This window comes from Cicer arietinum, chromosome 8, assembly GCF_000331145.2.
Source record: "Cicer arietinum cultivar CDC Frontier isolate Library 1 chromosome 8, Cicar.CDCFrontier_v2.0, whole genome shotgun sequence".
NCBI classification, from domain to species: domain Eukaryota; kingdom Viridiplantae; phylum Streptophyta; class Magnoliopsida; order Fabales; family Fabaceae; genus Cicer; species Cicer arietinum.
Window position 1 is genome coordinate 22,270,436 of NC_021167.2, and position 15,253 is coordinate 22,285,688.

General features: G+C 30.1%; 1 protein-coding gene and 1 non-coding gene across 2 annotated transcripts in view; one reads left to right on the forward strand and one right to left on the reverse strand.

Annotated features, from left to right (window-relative positions):
- The window catches only part of LOC101503099 (K(+) efflux antiporter 5), a 9,582-nt gene extending 2,636 nt beyond the window's left edge, over window positions 1–6,946 (forward strand). Inside the window, exons 3-20 of the mRNA XM_004506232.4 lie at window positions 368–435; window positions 549–633; window positions 746–807; window positions 1,335–1,410; window positions 1,542–1,616; window positions 2,494–2,565; window positions 2,694–2,777; window positions 2,862–2,930; window positions 3,030–3,107; window positions 3,224–3,312; window positions 3,901–3,997; window positions 4,084–4,137; window positions 4,567–4,662; window positions 5,271–5,459; window positions 5,555–5,632; window positions 6,222–6,266; window positions 6,347–6,442; window positions 6,556–6,946. Of these exons, the coding sequence (XP_004506289.1) occupies window positions 368–435; window positions 549–633; window positions 746–807; window positions 1,335–1,410; window positions 1,542–1,616; window positions 2,494–2,565; window positions 2,694–2,777; window positions 2,862–2,930; window positions 3,030–3,107; window positions 3,224–3,312; window positions 3,901–3,997; window positions 4,084–4,137; window positions 4,567–4,662; window positions 5,271–5,459; window positions 5,555–5,632; window positions 6,222–6,266; window positions 6,347–6,442; window positions 6,556–6,594 (1,452 nt within the window). The 3' untranslated portion in view covers window positions 6,595–6,946. The remainder of the gene's footprint in view (window positions 1–367; window positions 436–548; window positions 634–745; window positions 808–1,334; window positions 1,411–1,541; window positions 1,617–2,493; window positions 2,566–2,693; window positions 2,778–2,861; window positions 2,931–3,029; window positions 3,108–3,223; window positions 3,313–3,900; window positions 3,998–4,083; window positions 4,138–4,566; window positions 4,663–5,270; window positions 5,460–5,554; window positions 5,633–6,221; window positions 6,267–6,346; window positions 6,443–6,555) is intronic.
- Window positions 6,947–8,347: 1,401 nt separating this feature from the next.
- On the reverse strand, window positions 8,348–8,419 carry TRNAD-GUC (transfer RNA aspartic acid (anticodon GUC)). Its single transcript has one exon. It is a non-coding gene; the product is annotated as a tRNA-Asp (tRNA).
- Window positions 8,420–15,253: the final 6,834 nt, after the last annotated feature.

Below are 15,253 nucleotides of genomic sequence, written 5' to 3' on the forward strand. Positions count from 1 at the left end.
AGAGGAAGAGAGAGTGAAACAATACTCGGAATAATAAGATTATATTGATATAATGTATGATACTGTTATGAAAGAGGTACTAACCCAATGGTCCTATTTATAGTAGTAATTAGGTTCGGTACAAGTGTAGTGCTAAAAGTATAAACCCGGATGTAATACAATATGCCTACTAATCATAATCAAAACAGAACACATATTAAAAAAAGGTAGTCTAGAAATAGTCTAAGGCATGCTGAGTATGCTATTAGATAATCTAACACTTATGATTTTTCCCTAATTAAGCGGAATTGCATGTAAACATATTCTCATCGTTTTTTAAAGGCAAAGATGAGTAGATGAGTTTTGACATTCTGGTCTGCCATTGCAGGCAGTATTGGAGACTGTAGCTAAAATTACTCATGATAAAGCTAAGAGAAATGATACGCGTGAGGGGAAGTATGATCATATGTTGCTTGATGTAGTTTCTTGGTTGCTACTTACAATGGATACTTAGATGTAATTTTATTCATATGTCATAACTAATTATTTTGAATGATTATTTTCCTCAGTGGCACAAGATCATTTCAGTTTCAAGACGTGTTCTCTCTGGAAAATGAAGATTCTGATGATGTGACTACTTTGATTGACAAAAAGGTGCTTAAAAGTGATCTGAAGCCTTCAGGGTTCTTCTCCACCATTATGTTAAATACTCATTTTCATGTTTAAACTTTAAACCTTCTTACTTGTTTATGCTATTGCATGACAGGATAACGTCTTTGTGATGTCAAACAAGAAATCCAAATATCCTGTGCTTCAAGTGGATGTGAGGTTGATATCCGTTTTGAATTTTAACTTTGTAATTACTATTCAGGAAATTCTTTATCAGCTTGGTTGACTAATTGAAGAATAATCAATTGTGTTTCTTTAAACTTGGACAACATGCTTTGTTTCTGGGCTAATTTTTGTTTTTCATGAATCTATATGGTTGTTTGTGGAATTTGTTATCATGATGTTATGTAAGACTGTTAGTGTTGGGAACCGCCAAGTAGTTGTGTTGCTCTCTATGTTGCTTTTCTACTCTTCATTTGGAATTAATAAATGGGTTTATAATTTTCTTTATTTGCTCTTGGGAGGTTTGTATGCTTAAAATGGAGAAGCAAGGTATCTCATGATGATGGATTTATTATAGATTTTGTACAACTATCATTTCCTTTATGCCAAATTTATGAATTTATGTTGTTGATAGATGTTAATGTCTCTGTTTTGCATTTTTAAATCTGTGTTGTTGCAGTCTGTGCTATTTATTTTCTATCACGAGATTTAATCAACAAATTTGTAATTGGACATTCATGTAGGCTAATATCAGATTTGGTGGTCATCATAGTTTCTGCAGCCATCGGTGGAATTGTCTTTTCCTGTTTGGGGCAACCGGTATGTAGTTGTTACTATTCCTTCCTACAACATCTGATTTCTTAGTTGATTTTTGTCTCTGAATTATATTTTAGTGATATGTGACCTAAGCAGAGGGTTGGATTACATCTGCTTTTTTTTTATACATGTAGGTTATTGTGGGGTATCTTCTTGCAGGCTCCCTTATTGGACCAGGGGGTTTAAAATTCATAAGTGAAATGGTGCAGGTATGTTTGTTTTGAGTGATTCACTCTCATTTTTAACTGAAGCAAGCTGTGATCAGTTTTCAGAGTGCTTAATCTGATTCTCCTTTAAAAATATTTATGGCCTCACTTACTGCAGTGGTTGAAGATTACATTTTATAATATACACCATTGACTAGTATATTGAAATGTAGATTTCTCCATAGTTAGGTTAGGAATTTGGGTAATATTAATAAGTATAACATCAAGTAACTGGAGTCTTGCTAGTGATACTATCATGGGTTCAATTGGTTGTTGTTTGGTACTGTGTGCAGAGAACTATTGAAGTTGATTTAGGGGTTTGATAAATTCTAGGGTTGATTAGCCTAATTAAAGGTAACCATAGACTTAAGACTTCAGAGTACTTAATGCATTCTTTGGAAGAAAGTTAATAGTATGTTGTATAATCAAATAATAAAAGGTTAGTACCTGTTTTTTTATCAATAAAATTGCTTTCATTTTTAGAAGCATTACATTAAGTAACTGGAGTATTTTAAATATAGATTTTGACTAGAAAAAGGATGGAAAATCTTCGTTGTTACTACTTATCCCATATTTATGACATAGGCATATTGAATGAGAATACAGATCTTGACTAGGTACTGGAAAATCCAATAAAATAATAGTTTGAAAACCACTAAGATGCCCTCTACATTGAAACTTAACTGATCTATGTCAGCCACACTGCATATAGAGTAACTTCTGGTAGTAATGACTAACTGCTCCATCATTTAAAGAAACAATCAGGATTCAAGAATAATATTTCCAGTGTGCTTTTGAACTTTGAAGTTCAATATAAGCTGTAATGATTCTCATGTTAATTAATCATGTTAACCATTTTTTTCTTATTGTTTTTCTATAGGTTGAGACTGTTGCACAATTTGGGGTAGTGTTTCTTCTCTTTGCTTTGGGGCTGGAGTTTTCCTTAGCAAAGGTTTTCTATTCCCGGCTTGCCAAAACTTCTTTTACTGTTTCACATATTTGTGATTGCAGATTGGTTAATCCGTTCTTTCCATTTCCATTTTTCAATAAGAATCTGTTTTGAAATTTTTATCCATTCAGTTAAAAGCGGTTGGGCCTGTTGCTGTTCTTGGAGGGCTGCTTCAAATTGTAATATTCATGTTCCTTTGCGGAATTCTTGCGATGGTATGGTGCTGGCTGTGGTTGACATGGTCTTTGGTGCGATTGTATTGTAGTGGATACTGAAGTTATTGGACATTTGCTTTGCAGTTATGTGGAGGAAAATTGTCTGAGGGTGTTTTTGTTGGTTCCTTTCTGTCAATGTCATCAACAGCAGTGGTATGCCTTTACCCTATTTCCTGAAACTTACAATATTTATCGTTAGTAATCGTGCAAGAGATTCGAAGTATTCATTATTTACTTTCACATTTTTACCAGGTGGTAAAGTTTTTGGCGGAGCGGAATAGTAATAATGCTCTTCATGTTCAAGTTACAATTGGCACTCTTATTTTTCAGGTATCTTTCCTGTTGAGTCTTAAATATTAAACGTATGAACAATATCACGAAGTAATGTACTTTGAAGTTTTCATCTCAAGATCTATATCATTCTTCATCTATCACCTTTATATCAGGATTGTGCAGTGGGTTTACTATTTGCTTTACTCCCAGTCTTGGGTGGTAACAGTGGTCTTTTACAAGGGATTATTTCAATGGGAAAACTGTAAGTCTGTCCATCTGGACTTTCTGTCTCGAATATTTTGTGTAATTTCATGAACTCCCTTTTGAATAATGATAAATAAAAAATTTGTTCAGTTGATGCCAGCCAATTGATCTTGTAATTTTGCTATATACCTGTGCAACTTTCTGCTTTGATGAATGCTGACTAGAATTTAAGGGTACACCTTAAGCCCCTGATGTTTTTTCCAAATACACTTGAGTACATTAACTCTAAAACCTTAGAAACACTGCACAATATGATTTTTAGGGTTAAAACACATGAAACATACCAACTACCAAGGTATATTGAGATTTGTTTTACAAACCTGATAAAGCATACCTGTGGGAGAGGCTGTAGTTTGTGGGTAAACTGACACTAATGTAAACTGACACTAATGTAAACTTAAAATCTTAAATAAACAGGGAAATAAAGAAACAAATAATAATAATTGATATGTAAACTAGTCTTAAGAGATAATCTAACATACCCTTAAGATTAAAAACCAGTCTTAGGAGATAAACTAATATCCTCTAATATAATATAAAGATATTATAAGCAATTTTATTGCATTCTAACAGTTTTTAATTTCAGGTTGCTAGTATTGTCCTTGTATCTCACTGCTACATCTATACTGTCTTGGTCGTTTGTTCCTCGCTTTCTCAAACTGATGATGCGGCTCTCATCTCAGGTTAGGCTAAGCATATTTGATTAATTATCAAGTTATTTGCAATATTGGCAGTTCATGAGTTAATTTTTCTTCTTTCTATTCTCCAGACTAATGAACTTTATCAGCTTGCTGCTGTTGCTTTCTGCTTGTTATCTGCATGGGTAAGAAAACTTATGTTGATTGCTCTTCATGACTCCTTATTCCGTAGCATCTTCTTTTATTCATAGAAGTTTTGCATTCTTGCTAATAACATCTGTCTACATTTCCATATTACACTCTGTTTTGTAGGGCACTTTTGGTATTTCAATTTTTTTAGTATATGTATAGGTTTGGGTGGGGATGGTATATCCTGCTTTTTTAGAAAAGTGATTTAGAACTTAATGATCTTGTTACTTTTAATAGTTGAAAAGTGTTATTTATAGTATATGTATAGGTTTGAACAGGGGCAGTCCTTCCTTCTTTTTTTATAAAAGTGATTCAGAACTCAATGGTCTTGTGTAACGTGTGTCTTAAATCTTAATATGAAGTTTGTTGGAGTCAATTACAAGTGATGATGCATATTTTGTTAACGCTTTAAAATCTTTTTCCAGTGCAGTGATAAGCTTGGTCTTAGTCTTGAGCTGGGTTCATTTATGGCTGGGGTTATGATTTCTACAACAGACTTTGCTCAACATACTCTGGATCAGGTATTATTCACGGTTGATAACTTTCAACTTGTATCAGACTTATTTTGCTTGCATACAATGCTTTCCTAATGATTTCTGTATTCTGATGTCTTAATACACATTTATCTTGGGATTGCTATATACACACCTCACTGTAGTTCAATTTTTATTTTCTTTTGTTTTGCTATTTATGTGATATTAATTTATTATTAACTGTTAATTTTCAATTAACCATTTGTTTTTATGATATACTTATTCTTTGTTTCGTATTCTATAGCAACCTGTTATGATTTGCTTATAAAAAGCTTTTATTATGTTTCTCTTGGTTTCTTTTCAATATCCAGCTCATCTGCGTTAAGGGACTTGGTATCCTAAATATGCAGATGGATAAGGCAGCTTTATTGATTATTTATTTACCTTTTTTCTCCTTTTATAAACTTGGTTTGAAGGATGCCTTAGTTGTCTTTGTTGTACTTCCTTTTCACTCCATTAGTTTTTTGCCCCATAAAAATATTTACTAATCATGTGTTTGGGATAATTTAGTGCTTCCGAAGTATTAACTACATTTTGCTTGTAATAAGATTATAATATTTCCACCTAACGCATACATTTATGTTTATATGCTGTAGGTGGAACCAATTCGTAACCTATTTGCAGCTTTGTTCCTCTCAAGTATTGGAATGCTTATACATGTGCAGTTCCTGTGGAACCATGTGGATATCTTGCTTGCATCTGTTATTTTAGTTGTTGTTGTTAAGACTGCTGTTGCTTCTATAGTTACAAAGGCCTTTGGGTATAGTCTTAAGACATCATTTATAGTAAGTATATAGCCAATTTCTTGGATGATATATTGGTTAGGTTTTCTAAATTTCATATGTTAAATACTCAATGTCTGTCTCCATGATAACTTTAGGTTGGTATCTCACTTGCTCAAATTGGAGAATTTGCTTTTGTTCTGCTGAGTCGTGCTTCAAATCTTCATCTTGTTGAGGTTTTTTCTCTCTCCTTCTCTGCTTCATTAAGTTTGACATTACAAATTTTCCTGCTGCTTAGAATTTGTAATTTCTGTTGATTTTTGTATGGCTGCTTTCTGTGGTAAGTTGTTACCAAATAGCTTTCAGTAGGTGATTTATGTGCATGGCAGTATGATACATCTGATTTGACAATAGTTTAGAACTATTAGGAATTTGTATGAAGAAGCCTCACATCAGAAATGAATGTCCCAATGAGTAACGCATAAGTAGGATTGCCCATAGACCAACAGTACCTGAAACATGATCCGTTATTTTCCCTAAAAAATGAAAAGATCACACTACATTTCGGGGACATACCATTAATTGCCTATTACTGAACTTTTTCCTACCAGACGGAAAATATAAGTGAAAGATACTCACAAGCTTCAGTACAGCTGTATAGTGATATACTGGCTCTAAATTTCTTGCCCTGTTCCATTCTTCTATGATATGAATTGTCATAAAAAATTATGTGTATCATTCCCAATTTCTTTCTCAGTGATTTTTATTTGTTTGTCATTTTCCCCATTTTTCCTCACTTTCTTGGTCTCTTTGCTAATATGTTAGGGGAAAATGTATCTTCTCCTTCTAGGGACAACGGCTCTCAGTCTGGTAAGTTTCAATCAGAGGTTGGTTAATTCTTTTCTTCATTCATGTTGTTTAACTTTAACCATATAATTGGTGATTGACAGGTCACAACGCCGCTTTTGTTTAAATTGATACCTGCTGTCATGAATCTGGGTGTTCTCATGCACTGGTTCCCCTCTGAAAATGGCACACAAAATGCGGTCCCTCTCTCTCTCTCTCTCTCTCATATAATATATGCCCTTGCATGTAACTAGTGCCAAAGTTATAGACAGTATAACATAAGTTACATAACTCCTCTTTTACTCTTTAACAGGGTAAAGCTTTGATGATTGAGGCAAACAGAATCTTATGAGTCTCCAAATTTTTATTCATAACATCAAACAGTATAGTGTAAGCAATTATCTACTTTTAAAGTGGCCAATGAAATCAGGGTTTCTTCTTTACTGTTTCTGTTGCTGCTAGTTTCATGACAAGCTTCAGAAGAAACAGTTAGTATAGTCACTTCCATTGAAAGTCAATGGAAGATCTCATGTAATGTACATAATAAGCATATCAGTTTTGTATTCTTTTAGCAAGCAATGTATATAGGATATTACACGCCTGTCTTGTTGCTAACGCTGATCTAATTACATCATAAGACACTTGTTAGCTTGTATCTGCTTCTATGAATTTTTTATGGATGAAATGATTGGCAATTTTATTCACTCTAAATTTTGTTTGAAGATTCACTTAACATTAGATTGTACTGTAACATGTGAGGAGTATCTGATTACAGATATTGATGACTGAATATGCATGGTAAAAAGCCAGTACTTAAAATTTGGCAACTTTGCGACACCAATGAAATTCAAGTGTAAATGATCAAAGTGGGGATCAACTACCACTTATCTTATCACTACACATTGCAATCACGAAACTAACCTTATATCTCTTAAATCGTGAAGAGATTGATTGGTTACTGTCAAATGGTTCTAATATAACAAAGTTTTGTGATCAATCTTCACAAGGGTTGGGAGGTCAAGAAATAATGTTCCTCTTACAAAATTATAGTATTTGATGCATTCATAATTTGAAAGTGATTTTCTATTAAAAATAATATATTTTGTTCCTTAATCAGGATCAACACTTGTTAGTGTTTATCTGTAAAGTATTATTTTTATTGATTTAATGTTTTGAGTATTATCATTCATATTGCGAAGGAGAATATTTCAATGTGATTAAATTATGAAAGGTGATTCAAATATTAAATTCATGTGCATCTAGTTTAATGTTCCTCATATTAAATTCATTTTTATTTAATTGTAAGTTTGGACTCACTTTCATGTAATTTAAAATTCTGGCTGCTGGCTCCTCAATCTCTAATATTTGATTTTGTTCTTTAATTTTTTAAATATTTTATCCACTTGTAAAATTTAGGACATATTCGATGAGTAATATCTAATTTGACAAACGATGTGAAGACAAAACATAATTTGGTTTAATTTGACTAATTTTTGAACAATCTATATAGGACATATTTCTCTTCTGTTTTACTCTTTTTTTTTTAAAAAAAAAAATTATCCAAAGGATCATATCAACTTTATCGCTGGCTACATTACTAAAGTTTTATACCAACTTCACATGTGAAAAAAAAATAGAGAATTAAAAGTTTTGAAATCAAAATCTTAGACTTAAAAATGTAGAGATCAAAATCCCAATTCCCTTTTACAAAATATAGTGATTAAAACTATGATTAAAATTTAATATTTTTTTTTATATCCTTTTGAATTTAAATTCTCTTTCAATAATTAATATTATATAATTTCACATAGTTTCATAATCTATATGACTTCTATTCTACTTAATTAAAGTATAATTTTATTTATTTATGATTTTGGACAAGTATTTAATATTTTTATTGTCAGATTAAAAATCTGAAAATATTTATTCAATGTATTAATATCATTAATAATTTTTTTCTTCAAAAAAGGAAAAAATTAATATTATATTTACAACATTCATATAATACAAGGAATTTTTTTTTTTTTAATTTAAAAAAAGGATAGTTTATTTATAGTTTAATTAATTCTTATAAAAAAGAGTTTATCAGAGATAGCTAAAAATTTCGCCGTTGCCGGGGATCGAACCCGGGTCACCCGCGTGACAGGCGGGAATACTTACCACTATACTACAACGACTCTTTGATGTTAGCGATTTGTTTTACTTGGATTTGTACGTTTGTTTCTTTAATCTATGGAACACAAACATTTGCACTGTCATTCAGGTAACTATGAATATTGAAATACAAATATCTTCACGAGAAAGAGTGCTTATACGGGAAATTGTATTTATTTTTTTTGATAAATGACATTCACATCTTTTTTTATTCATTTTTAAAATATATATTTTTTTGTTTTATTATGAAAATTGTGTATAATATTTTTTATTTGTTTATTTATAATTTTATTGGTCATTTATCAAAACAACACTAGAATATACTATTTGGTTGTGCTCCTAAGAACATAATTGCACATTTTAAAATTATAAATATTAGATGTATGGTCGTAGACCTACAAATTAAAACAAAAACTTTAATTGTTCGTATAATAAATGATATAAATAAATGCAAATGTGGCAAACAAACATGTTTGATGTAGTTTTTTAGTAAATATAAGAGAGATCGATACTTTTTCAAAACTAAAAAGGGTGTAAATAAATATCGTTTAAAGAGAATCATACTATACTCAACAACTATTTTTATTTGGAAGTGGATTAAAGTAAAAAATGCTACTGCATGTGATTTTTTTTTTTTTTTATCCTCTCATCCTTTGACTTGTTTTAAATTATAGTTTTGTTTTGAGCATTTAAAGTGTATGTCTTAGTATTTCGAGTTTTGACGTCGTCGGTTCATATATAATATTTTTTAGTTGAAAGTTTTGAAAATAACATGATTTTTAAGAGATAGACAAAGATTCATTTAAAAGATTGACCTATTCAATCAGACATGATTCTCTTGCACGCAACTACATATACTAATATTTTAAAGTAAAATTTTTCATTTAAGAGATCGATATCTCCTATTAAATTTTTCCATGCACACCGTCTAGAAATTTAACCTCCAATTAAATAATTAAGAAATCAAAATACCTCTCATTTGTACTACACCATACTACTAACAATTTTAAAACATTTGACTAAAAAAAATCAAAAATCATTAAATAGAATTAACAAGCATTTGACACGTAAGACATTGTATTTAATATGTAATTTAATATCCTTTATACTTCTATATATATAAAGACATTTTCTAATGAATATGATATCACCATTGAAAGTTAGAAATTTTTGTCAAAATGAAAGACATGAAAATCCTATTATATTTTTCCCTTCTTATGCTTCTTTTCTCCATTGATTTTGGTATGACTATGACTTATGATTCTTGGTTAATTTTGTGCGAAATTTCATTAGTTTTCTAGCTCTTAAACTAACAATGTTTGTGGTATATATTTATTGTAGGAAATCAAGTGTTAATGGTAGAGGGTGAATGTACTAAATACACAGAACATTTTTGTCATAAAGGGGAGACTTGGGTTTGCACAGTCTATTGTAAGGTTGCATGCAAAAATATACATGCAACTGGAACATGTTGGGATGACCATTTTTGTGCTTGTAATTGTTGTAATTAAAATTTTCAATTCTTAACCTTTCCATTGTATAAAATGGAGAAATAATAATTGAAATAAAGTGGTTGCATTCCATAATCTATAATTTTCCCCTAATTTTAGCTGTTATATGTTTATGTTCATTGTTGAATATTACTAGTATTGTGAAATAATTTCTTTTATATGTAGAAAACATAATTTATAAGAATCAGTAGTGGAAGTAACGTATAAAATTAGAAGAAAAAATAAAATAAAATAATGTGTAGTTTGATATTTTAGAATTTTTTTGTTTTGTATGTATGCAACATTCGGTCATTTATTTTTATTTTTATTTTTATAAATTAAATGGCCATATATTCAACCTTCCCTCTTCTACTTGTGTATCACATAGGTTTGTGGATTCCCTAGGACCTTTTTGCTATTTATTTTACATTATTACTCCAAAAATGTTTCACCGTAAACTAATGATATTAACATCCAATTAATCACATGGAAAGATATAGTCAAATTTGATTAAGTCGATGATTAATTTAAAGTATGTTAAAAATTAAAGTTAATTATGTAATTGAGTTAATCATATTTTTGGTTGTGATTAATTATCTATTCAATTAAATTAATTTTTTTTTTGTGATTAATCAAATGTCGTGAGAAAATGTACAAAAAATGAGTATGCATAAATCATTATAACTACACAAAATTGAGATGTATTTATGGTGAAAATTATTATTTTTTTCAAAAGAAAATCAATTATTTTTGAGAAAAATATCAAAAGTTTAAAAAAAAAAAATAATTTTTTTAGATTAAATATTTATTATTGAGATTTTTGTGTGATACATATACAAATTTATATCATTAACCACTTATTTAATATGATCTCATTAACAACTAATATGTAAGATATTAAAACTTTGTATTTATGCGATTTAGTAAATAAAAAAATATTTTAAAGTGATTGATGTTATATATTTTAGTGATTAATGAAATATTAATGAAGTATTCAAAGTAATTAATGATAAAAATTATATTAAAAAGTTTTTTTAATATTTAAAAAAAAAATAACCATCATATATAGTGTTTGTGTCGAAATTTATGTTCTAAAATCACAACTTTTATAAATATTAACCAATTTGACTACCGTAGGAGCCAAATCTCTTATTTAGTTAATTTGTTTTCTTCAATATATATCTTTTCGAGTTTTTGAAAATTATTTAATATAAAAGTTTATATTTAATAACTTTTTTTAATTATATCAGTTTTTCATATTTTAAAAAAGTTACCTCTTATTAGATATGTCGTTATTTTAATGTGTATCGAAAACTTATCTTTTTCTTTAAAATAAAATTGATTTGAATTTATCTTTATGAAAAGTTGTGTTTCGAAAAGGTAGTAACACTTATTTAAGGGTGTTTCTAATTTTTATTTATTTTACGTTATTTTTTTTCTTTTTTTTTTTGTCTGATTTATTGATTTTGATAAAGGGGTGTTTTGAAAAGTTATCCTTTTTAAAATAATTTTTTAATTGATTTTTAAAATTTTATCTTTTTACATATAGAAATATTTTTTTTTAAAAGTTAGTTTTTCTGCTTTATCTTTATTTTTGAAATCTATCTTTTTTAAAATGATTTATTTATTTGATTTTATTTTTGTTTGAAAAAGTAGTAACAATTATTTAAGAGGTATATTTTTTATATATCCTTAACGGATATTTAGAAATTTCACATTAATTTATAAATATTTTATATTATTGCTTTCTACCGAAGACCTATAAATTTTAAACATAAATTTTTGTGATTGCGGAACTTTGTAAGTGTCGATTATGATTAGCGTTAACGGAGTACTGTGGAGCAATTTTAGATCGGAGTACTTATGAACACTTTAACGTTAAGTAAGTAAGATTTGGAGAGAGTGAGATATATTCTAAATAACTGTGATTGCATGACTTGCACTTAAAAAAGTGTGACTCTTTTATAGGATGGTTCTATGAAGAGATAAATATCTAGATCCTTAGGCCATTGTGAGATTCCTAGTGTAATTCTCAGGGTCAAACATTTTAGATATGGATTTTGGGTACCAATACTTTTTATACTTACAAGAAATATCTCTTGGTCCTTTCATTTATTTGAAAAGTTTAATTTGGTTCCGTAACTCTAAAAGTTAGTTTTTTAACTTGTGTCTCTCACCGCATGTTGATTTTTTTCCTTCTAATTTGTTAGTCAAAGTCAATTAACAACTTACATGACGTATCACCAAAGTGGAAAGATGATTTTGATTTATTTTAGATGTAACTATGTGTACTTTTATTTAAATATAAGTATTTTGTTTTTTGTTTTATATAAAACAAACTGCAATCTTAGAAACAAAAGAAAAAGAAAAAGTGCAAAGGATAGAGAGGTGTTTTTGGTGTTCTGCTATCGACAATTAAAAACAATGGCATGTCGAAGGTGGCGAAATACAAGTTTAGTGACAGAGAAAAACAATTTTGTCATTGTAGTCATAGGTTGACAAAAAATAATAAGTATGTATTGTTTAGGTATTTTCATTTTGAGATTCTTGAACTAAAATTTCTATATTTGCATGGTTATGAGGTAGAAGGCAAATTGATATTGCTCGATGTTCACCTATTTCACAAAAATAACAAGAAACTTAAATTGATTTGAAGATGAAGAAGTGAATTAAAGAAGCGTTACAACTATATATAACTCAAATGCCACATCGAAGAACTTTAACACTGTTTGACACATATTTAACAGAAAGAACTAAGTTGTGTTAACTTTCATAAATTAAGTGTTCAACTTGATTGTTTTTAGAGTTATGAGATCAAATTAACTTTTTAAATAAGTTAAAGGTCCAATGAAGAAATTAAACCAATTTATATATGAAATTTAATTATGGAAGAGTCAAATTTGGGTTCAATTTTCTCCGTATTCTTTTATTTTTTGAATTTAAACGAACATTGTTGGGACAAAGAAAGAAGAAAATGAAAGTTATTAATTTTTTTTTTTTAATTTAGAATTTTCTTTTTAATAGATCTTGATATTTTTCATAGAAATATTTCTAGTAGTGGATCCAGAAAATTCATCTAGCAGGGACAACAAAATAGGATATATATTTTGAATCATTAAAAATATTACCAATTCTTACAAAATACATAACTATAATATTTAAATAAATTCCAAATACATAATTATAATGGTGTGTTGTGAAAAAATCAGAGATAATTAGCGATAACTATCTCAATAGTGCGAAATATTTTTCCCCCCACCTGTGCAGATAAATGGCCAAACAGAAAATACAATTCCACCAAGCAAAAATAATTGGCAGAAAATTAAATATGAGACAAACACAATTTTTAACGTGGAAAACTTCCCTCGAATTGAGAGAATAAAAACCACGGGACCTAGTCTAGTAAAACTTCCACTATAATAATTAATGGGTACACCAGAGTCTTCCTAATAACAATAGGAAACATCAATCAACAATAACAACCTTATAACAACCTTCCACTAAAATGGGTATGCCAAAGTTACTCTCAAAGAAGATAAAACTACTCAAACTGTATATAAAATGACAAACTCAGTGGTAGAAATAACATACTAAATTTGTAGATCAAAATGAGCAAGTTTGCTACACACTTGTTACCATCGCCGAAACCAAACCCTTATTTTTCTTCTCTGACAGCCGTTCTCTTTCATTCTTGTAATTCTTAGGATTTCTAAATCCCTTTTATTTCCTTCACGTAGGTGTAGCCCAATAATACCCTTTTTTTCTTCTTTTATTTCAATAATAATAATACTAATACTAATACTAATACTAATACTAATAAAACTAGTGGGTTCCACTTGGGGAGTGAACCCATCCAACAAATCTCCCCCTCACGACTCAAGTGGGAAGATACTGCTCAACCATGCCAGCTTTCTTTCTACAGCATATCATCTTCGACACAGGCAAGGTTTTCGTCATCATATCTGAACCATTCTCATCAGTATGAATCTTCTCAATTAAAAATGACTTCATTTCCAGTGCATCTCGTATCCAATGATACCGCACTTCAATATGCTTCAACTTTGCATGAAAAGTCAAATTCTTGCTGAGATGGATCACACTCTAACTGTCACAGAATAACACAAACTTATCTTGCTTGAGGCCTAACTCATGTAGGAATTTCTTCATCCACAAGAGTTCTTTAGAAGCTTCAGTTGCTGCAATGTACTCAGCTTCAGTAGTGGACAAAGCAACACACTTTTGTAGTCTTGATTGCCAAGACACAGCTCCCCCTGCAAAAGTCATCATATAACCAGAAGTATATTTTCTAGAATCAAGATCACCTGCCATATTTGCATCTGTGTAGCCATCCAACACATGTCATCACCTCCATAGCATAAACACACTTTGGAAGTGCCTCTGAGGTATCTGAGAATCCACTTCACTGCTTGCCAATGATCTTTACCAGGATTAGAGAGAAATCGACTAACAACTCCAACTGCATGAGCAATATCTGGCATTGTGCATACCATAGCATACATCAAACTACCAACTGCGGATGCATAAGGAACTTTCTTCATCTCTTCTTTGTCTTTCTCACTTGTAGGACATTTATCAGAATTCAATTTAAATTGAGTAGCAAGTGGAGTACTAACAGGTTTGCAATTGCTCATGTTAAACCTCTCTAACACCTTCTCAATATAATTGTGTTGAGACAACCACAATTTATTATTCTTCCTGTCACGAGTAATTCTCATACCCAGAATTTGCTTTGCAGGACCTAAGTCTTTCATTGCAAAAGACTTGTTCAAATCTTTCTTTAAAGATTGAATCTTCTTCGTGTCATGAGCAACAATCAACATGTCATCCACATATAATAAGAGAATAATATAATCACCACCAGAGAATTTCTTGATAAACACACAATGCTCAGAAGTAGTTTTACTATACCCATGTTTCTCTATGAAAGAATCAAATTTCTTGTACCATTGTCGATGTGCTTGCTTGAGCCCATACAAACTTTTCTTTAATTTGCACACAAGATGCTCTTTACCTTTGACTTCGAAACCCTCTGGTTGCTCCATATAGATCTCTTCCTCCAAATCACCATGAAGGAATGCAGTTTTTCACATCAAGTTGTTCAACTTCTATGTTCAAGTTAGCTGCTAACCCAAGCACAACTCAGATAGAAGACATCTTCACTACAGGTGAAAAAATTTCATCAAAGTCAATACCTTTTCTCTGATTAAAACCTTTCACAATCAATCTTACTTTGTATCTTGGTTGAAAACTATTTTCTTCTGCCTTTATCTTGTATACCCATTTGTTCTTGAGTGCTTTTCTACCATTAGGCAACTTTACCAAATCAAATGTGTGATTCTCATGCAA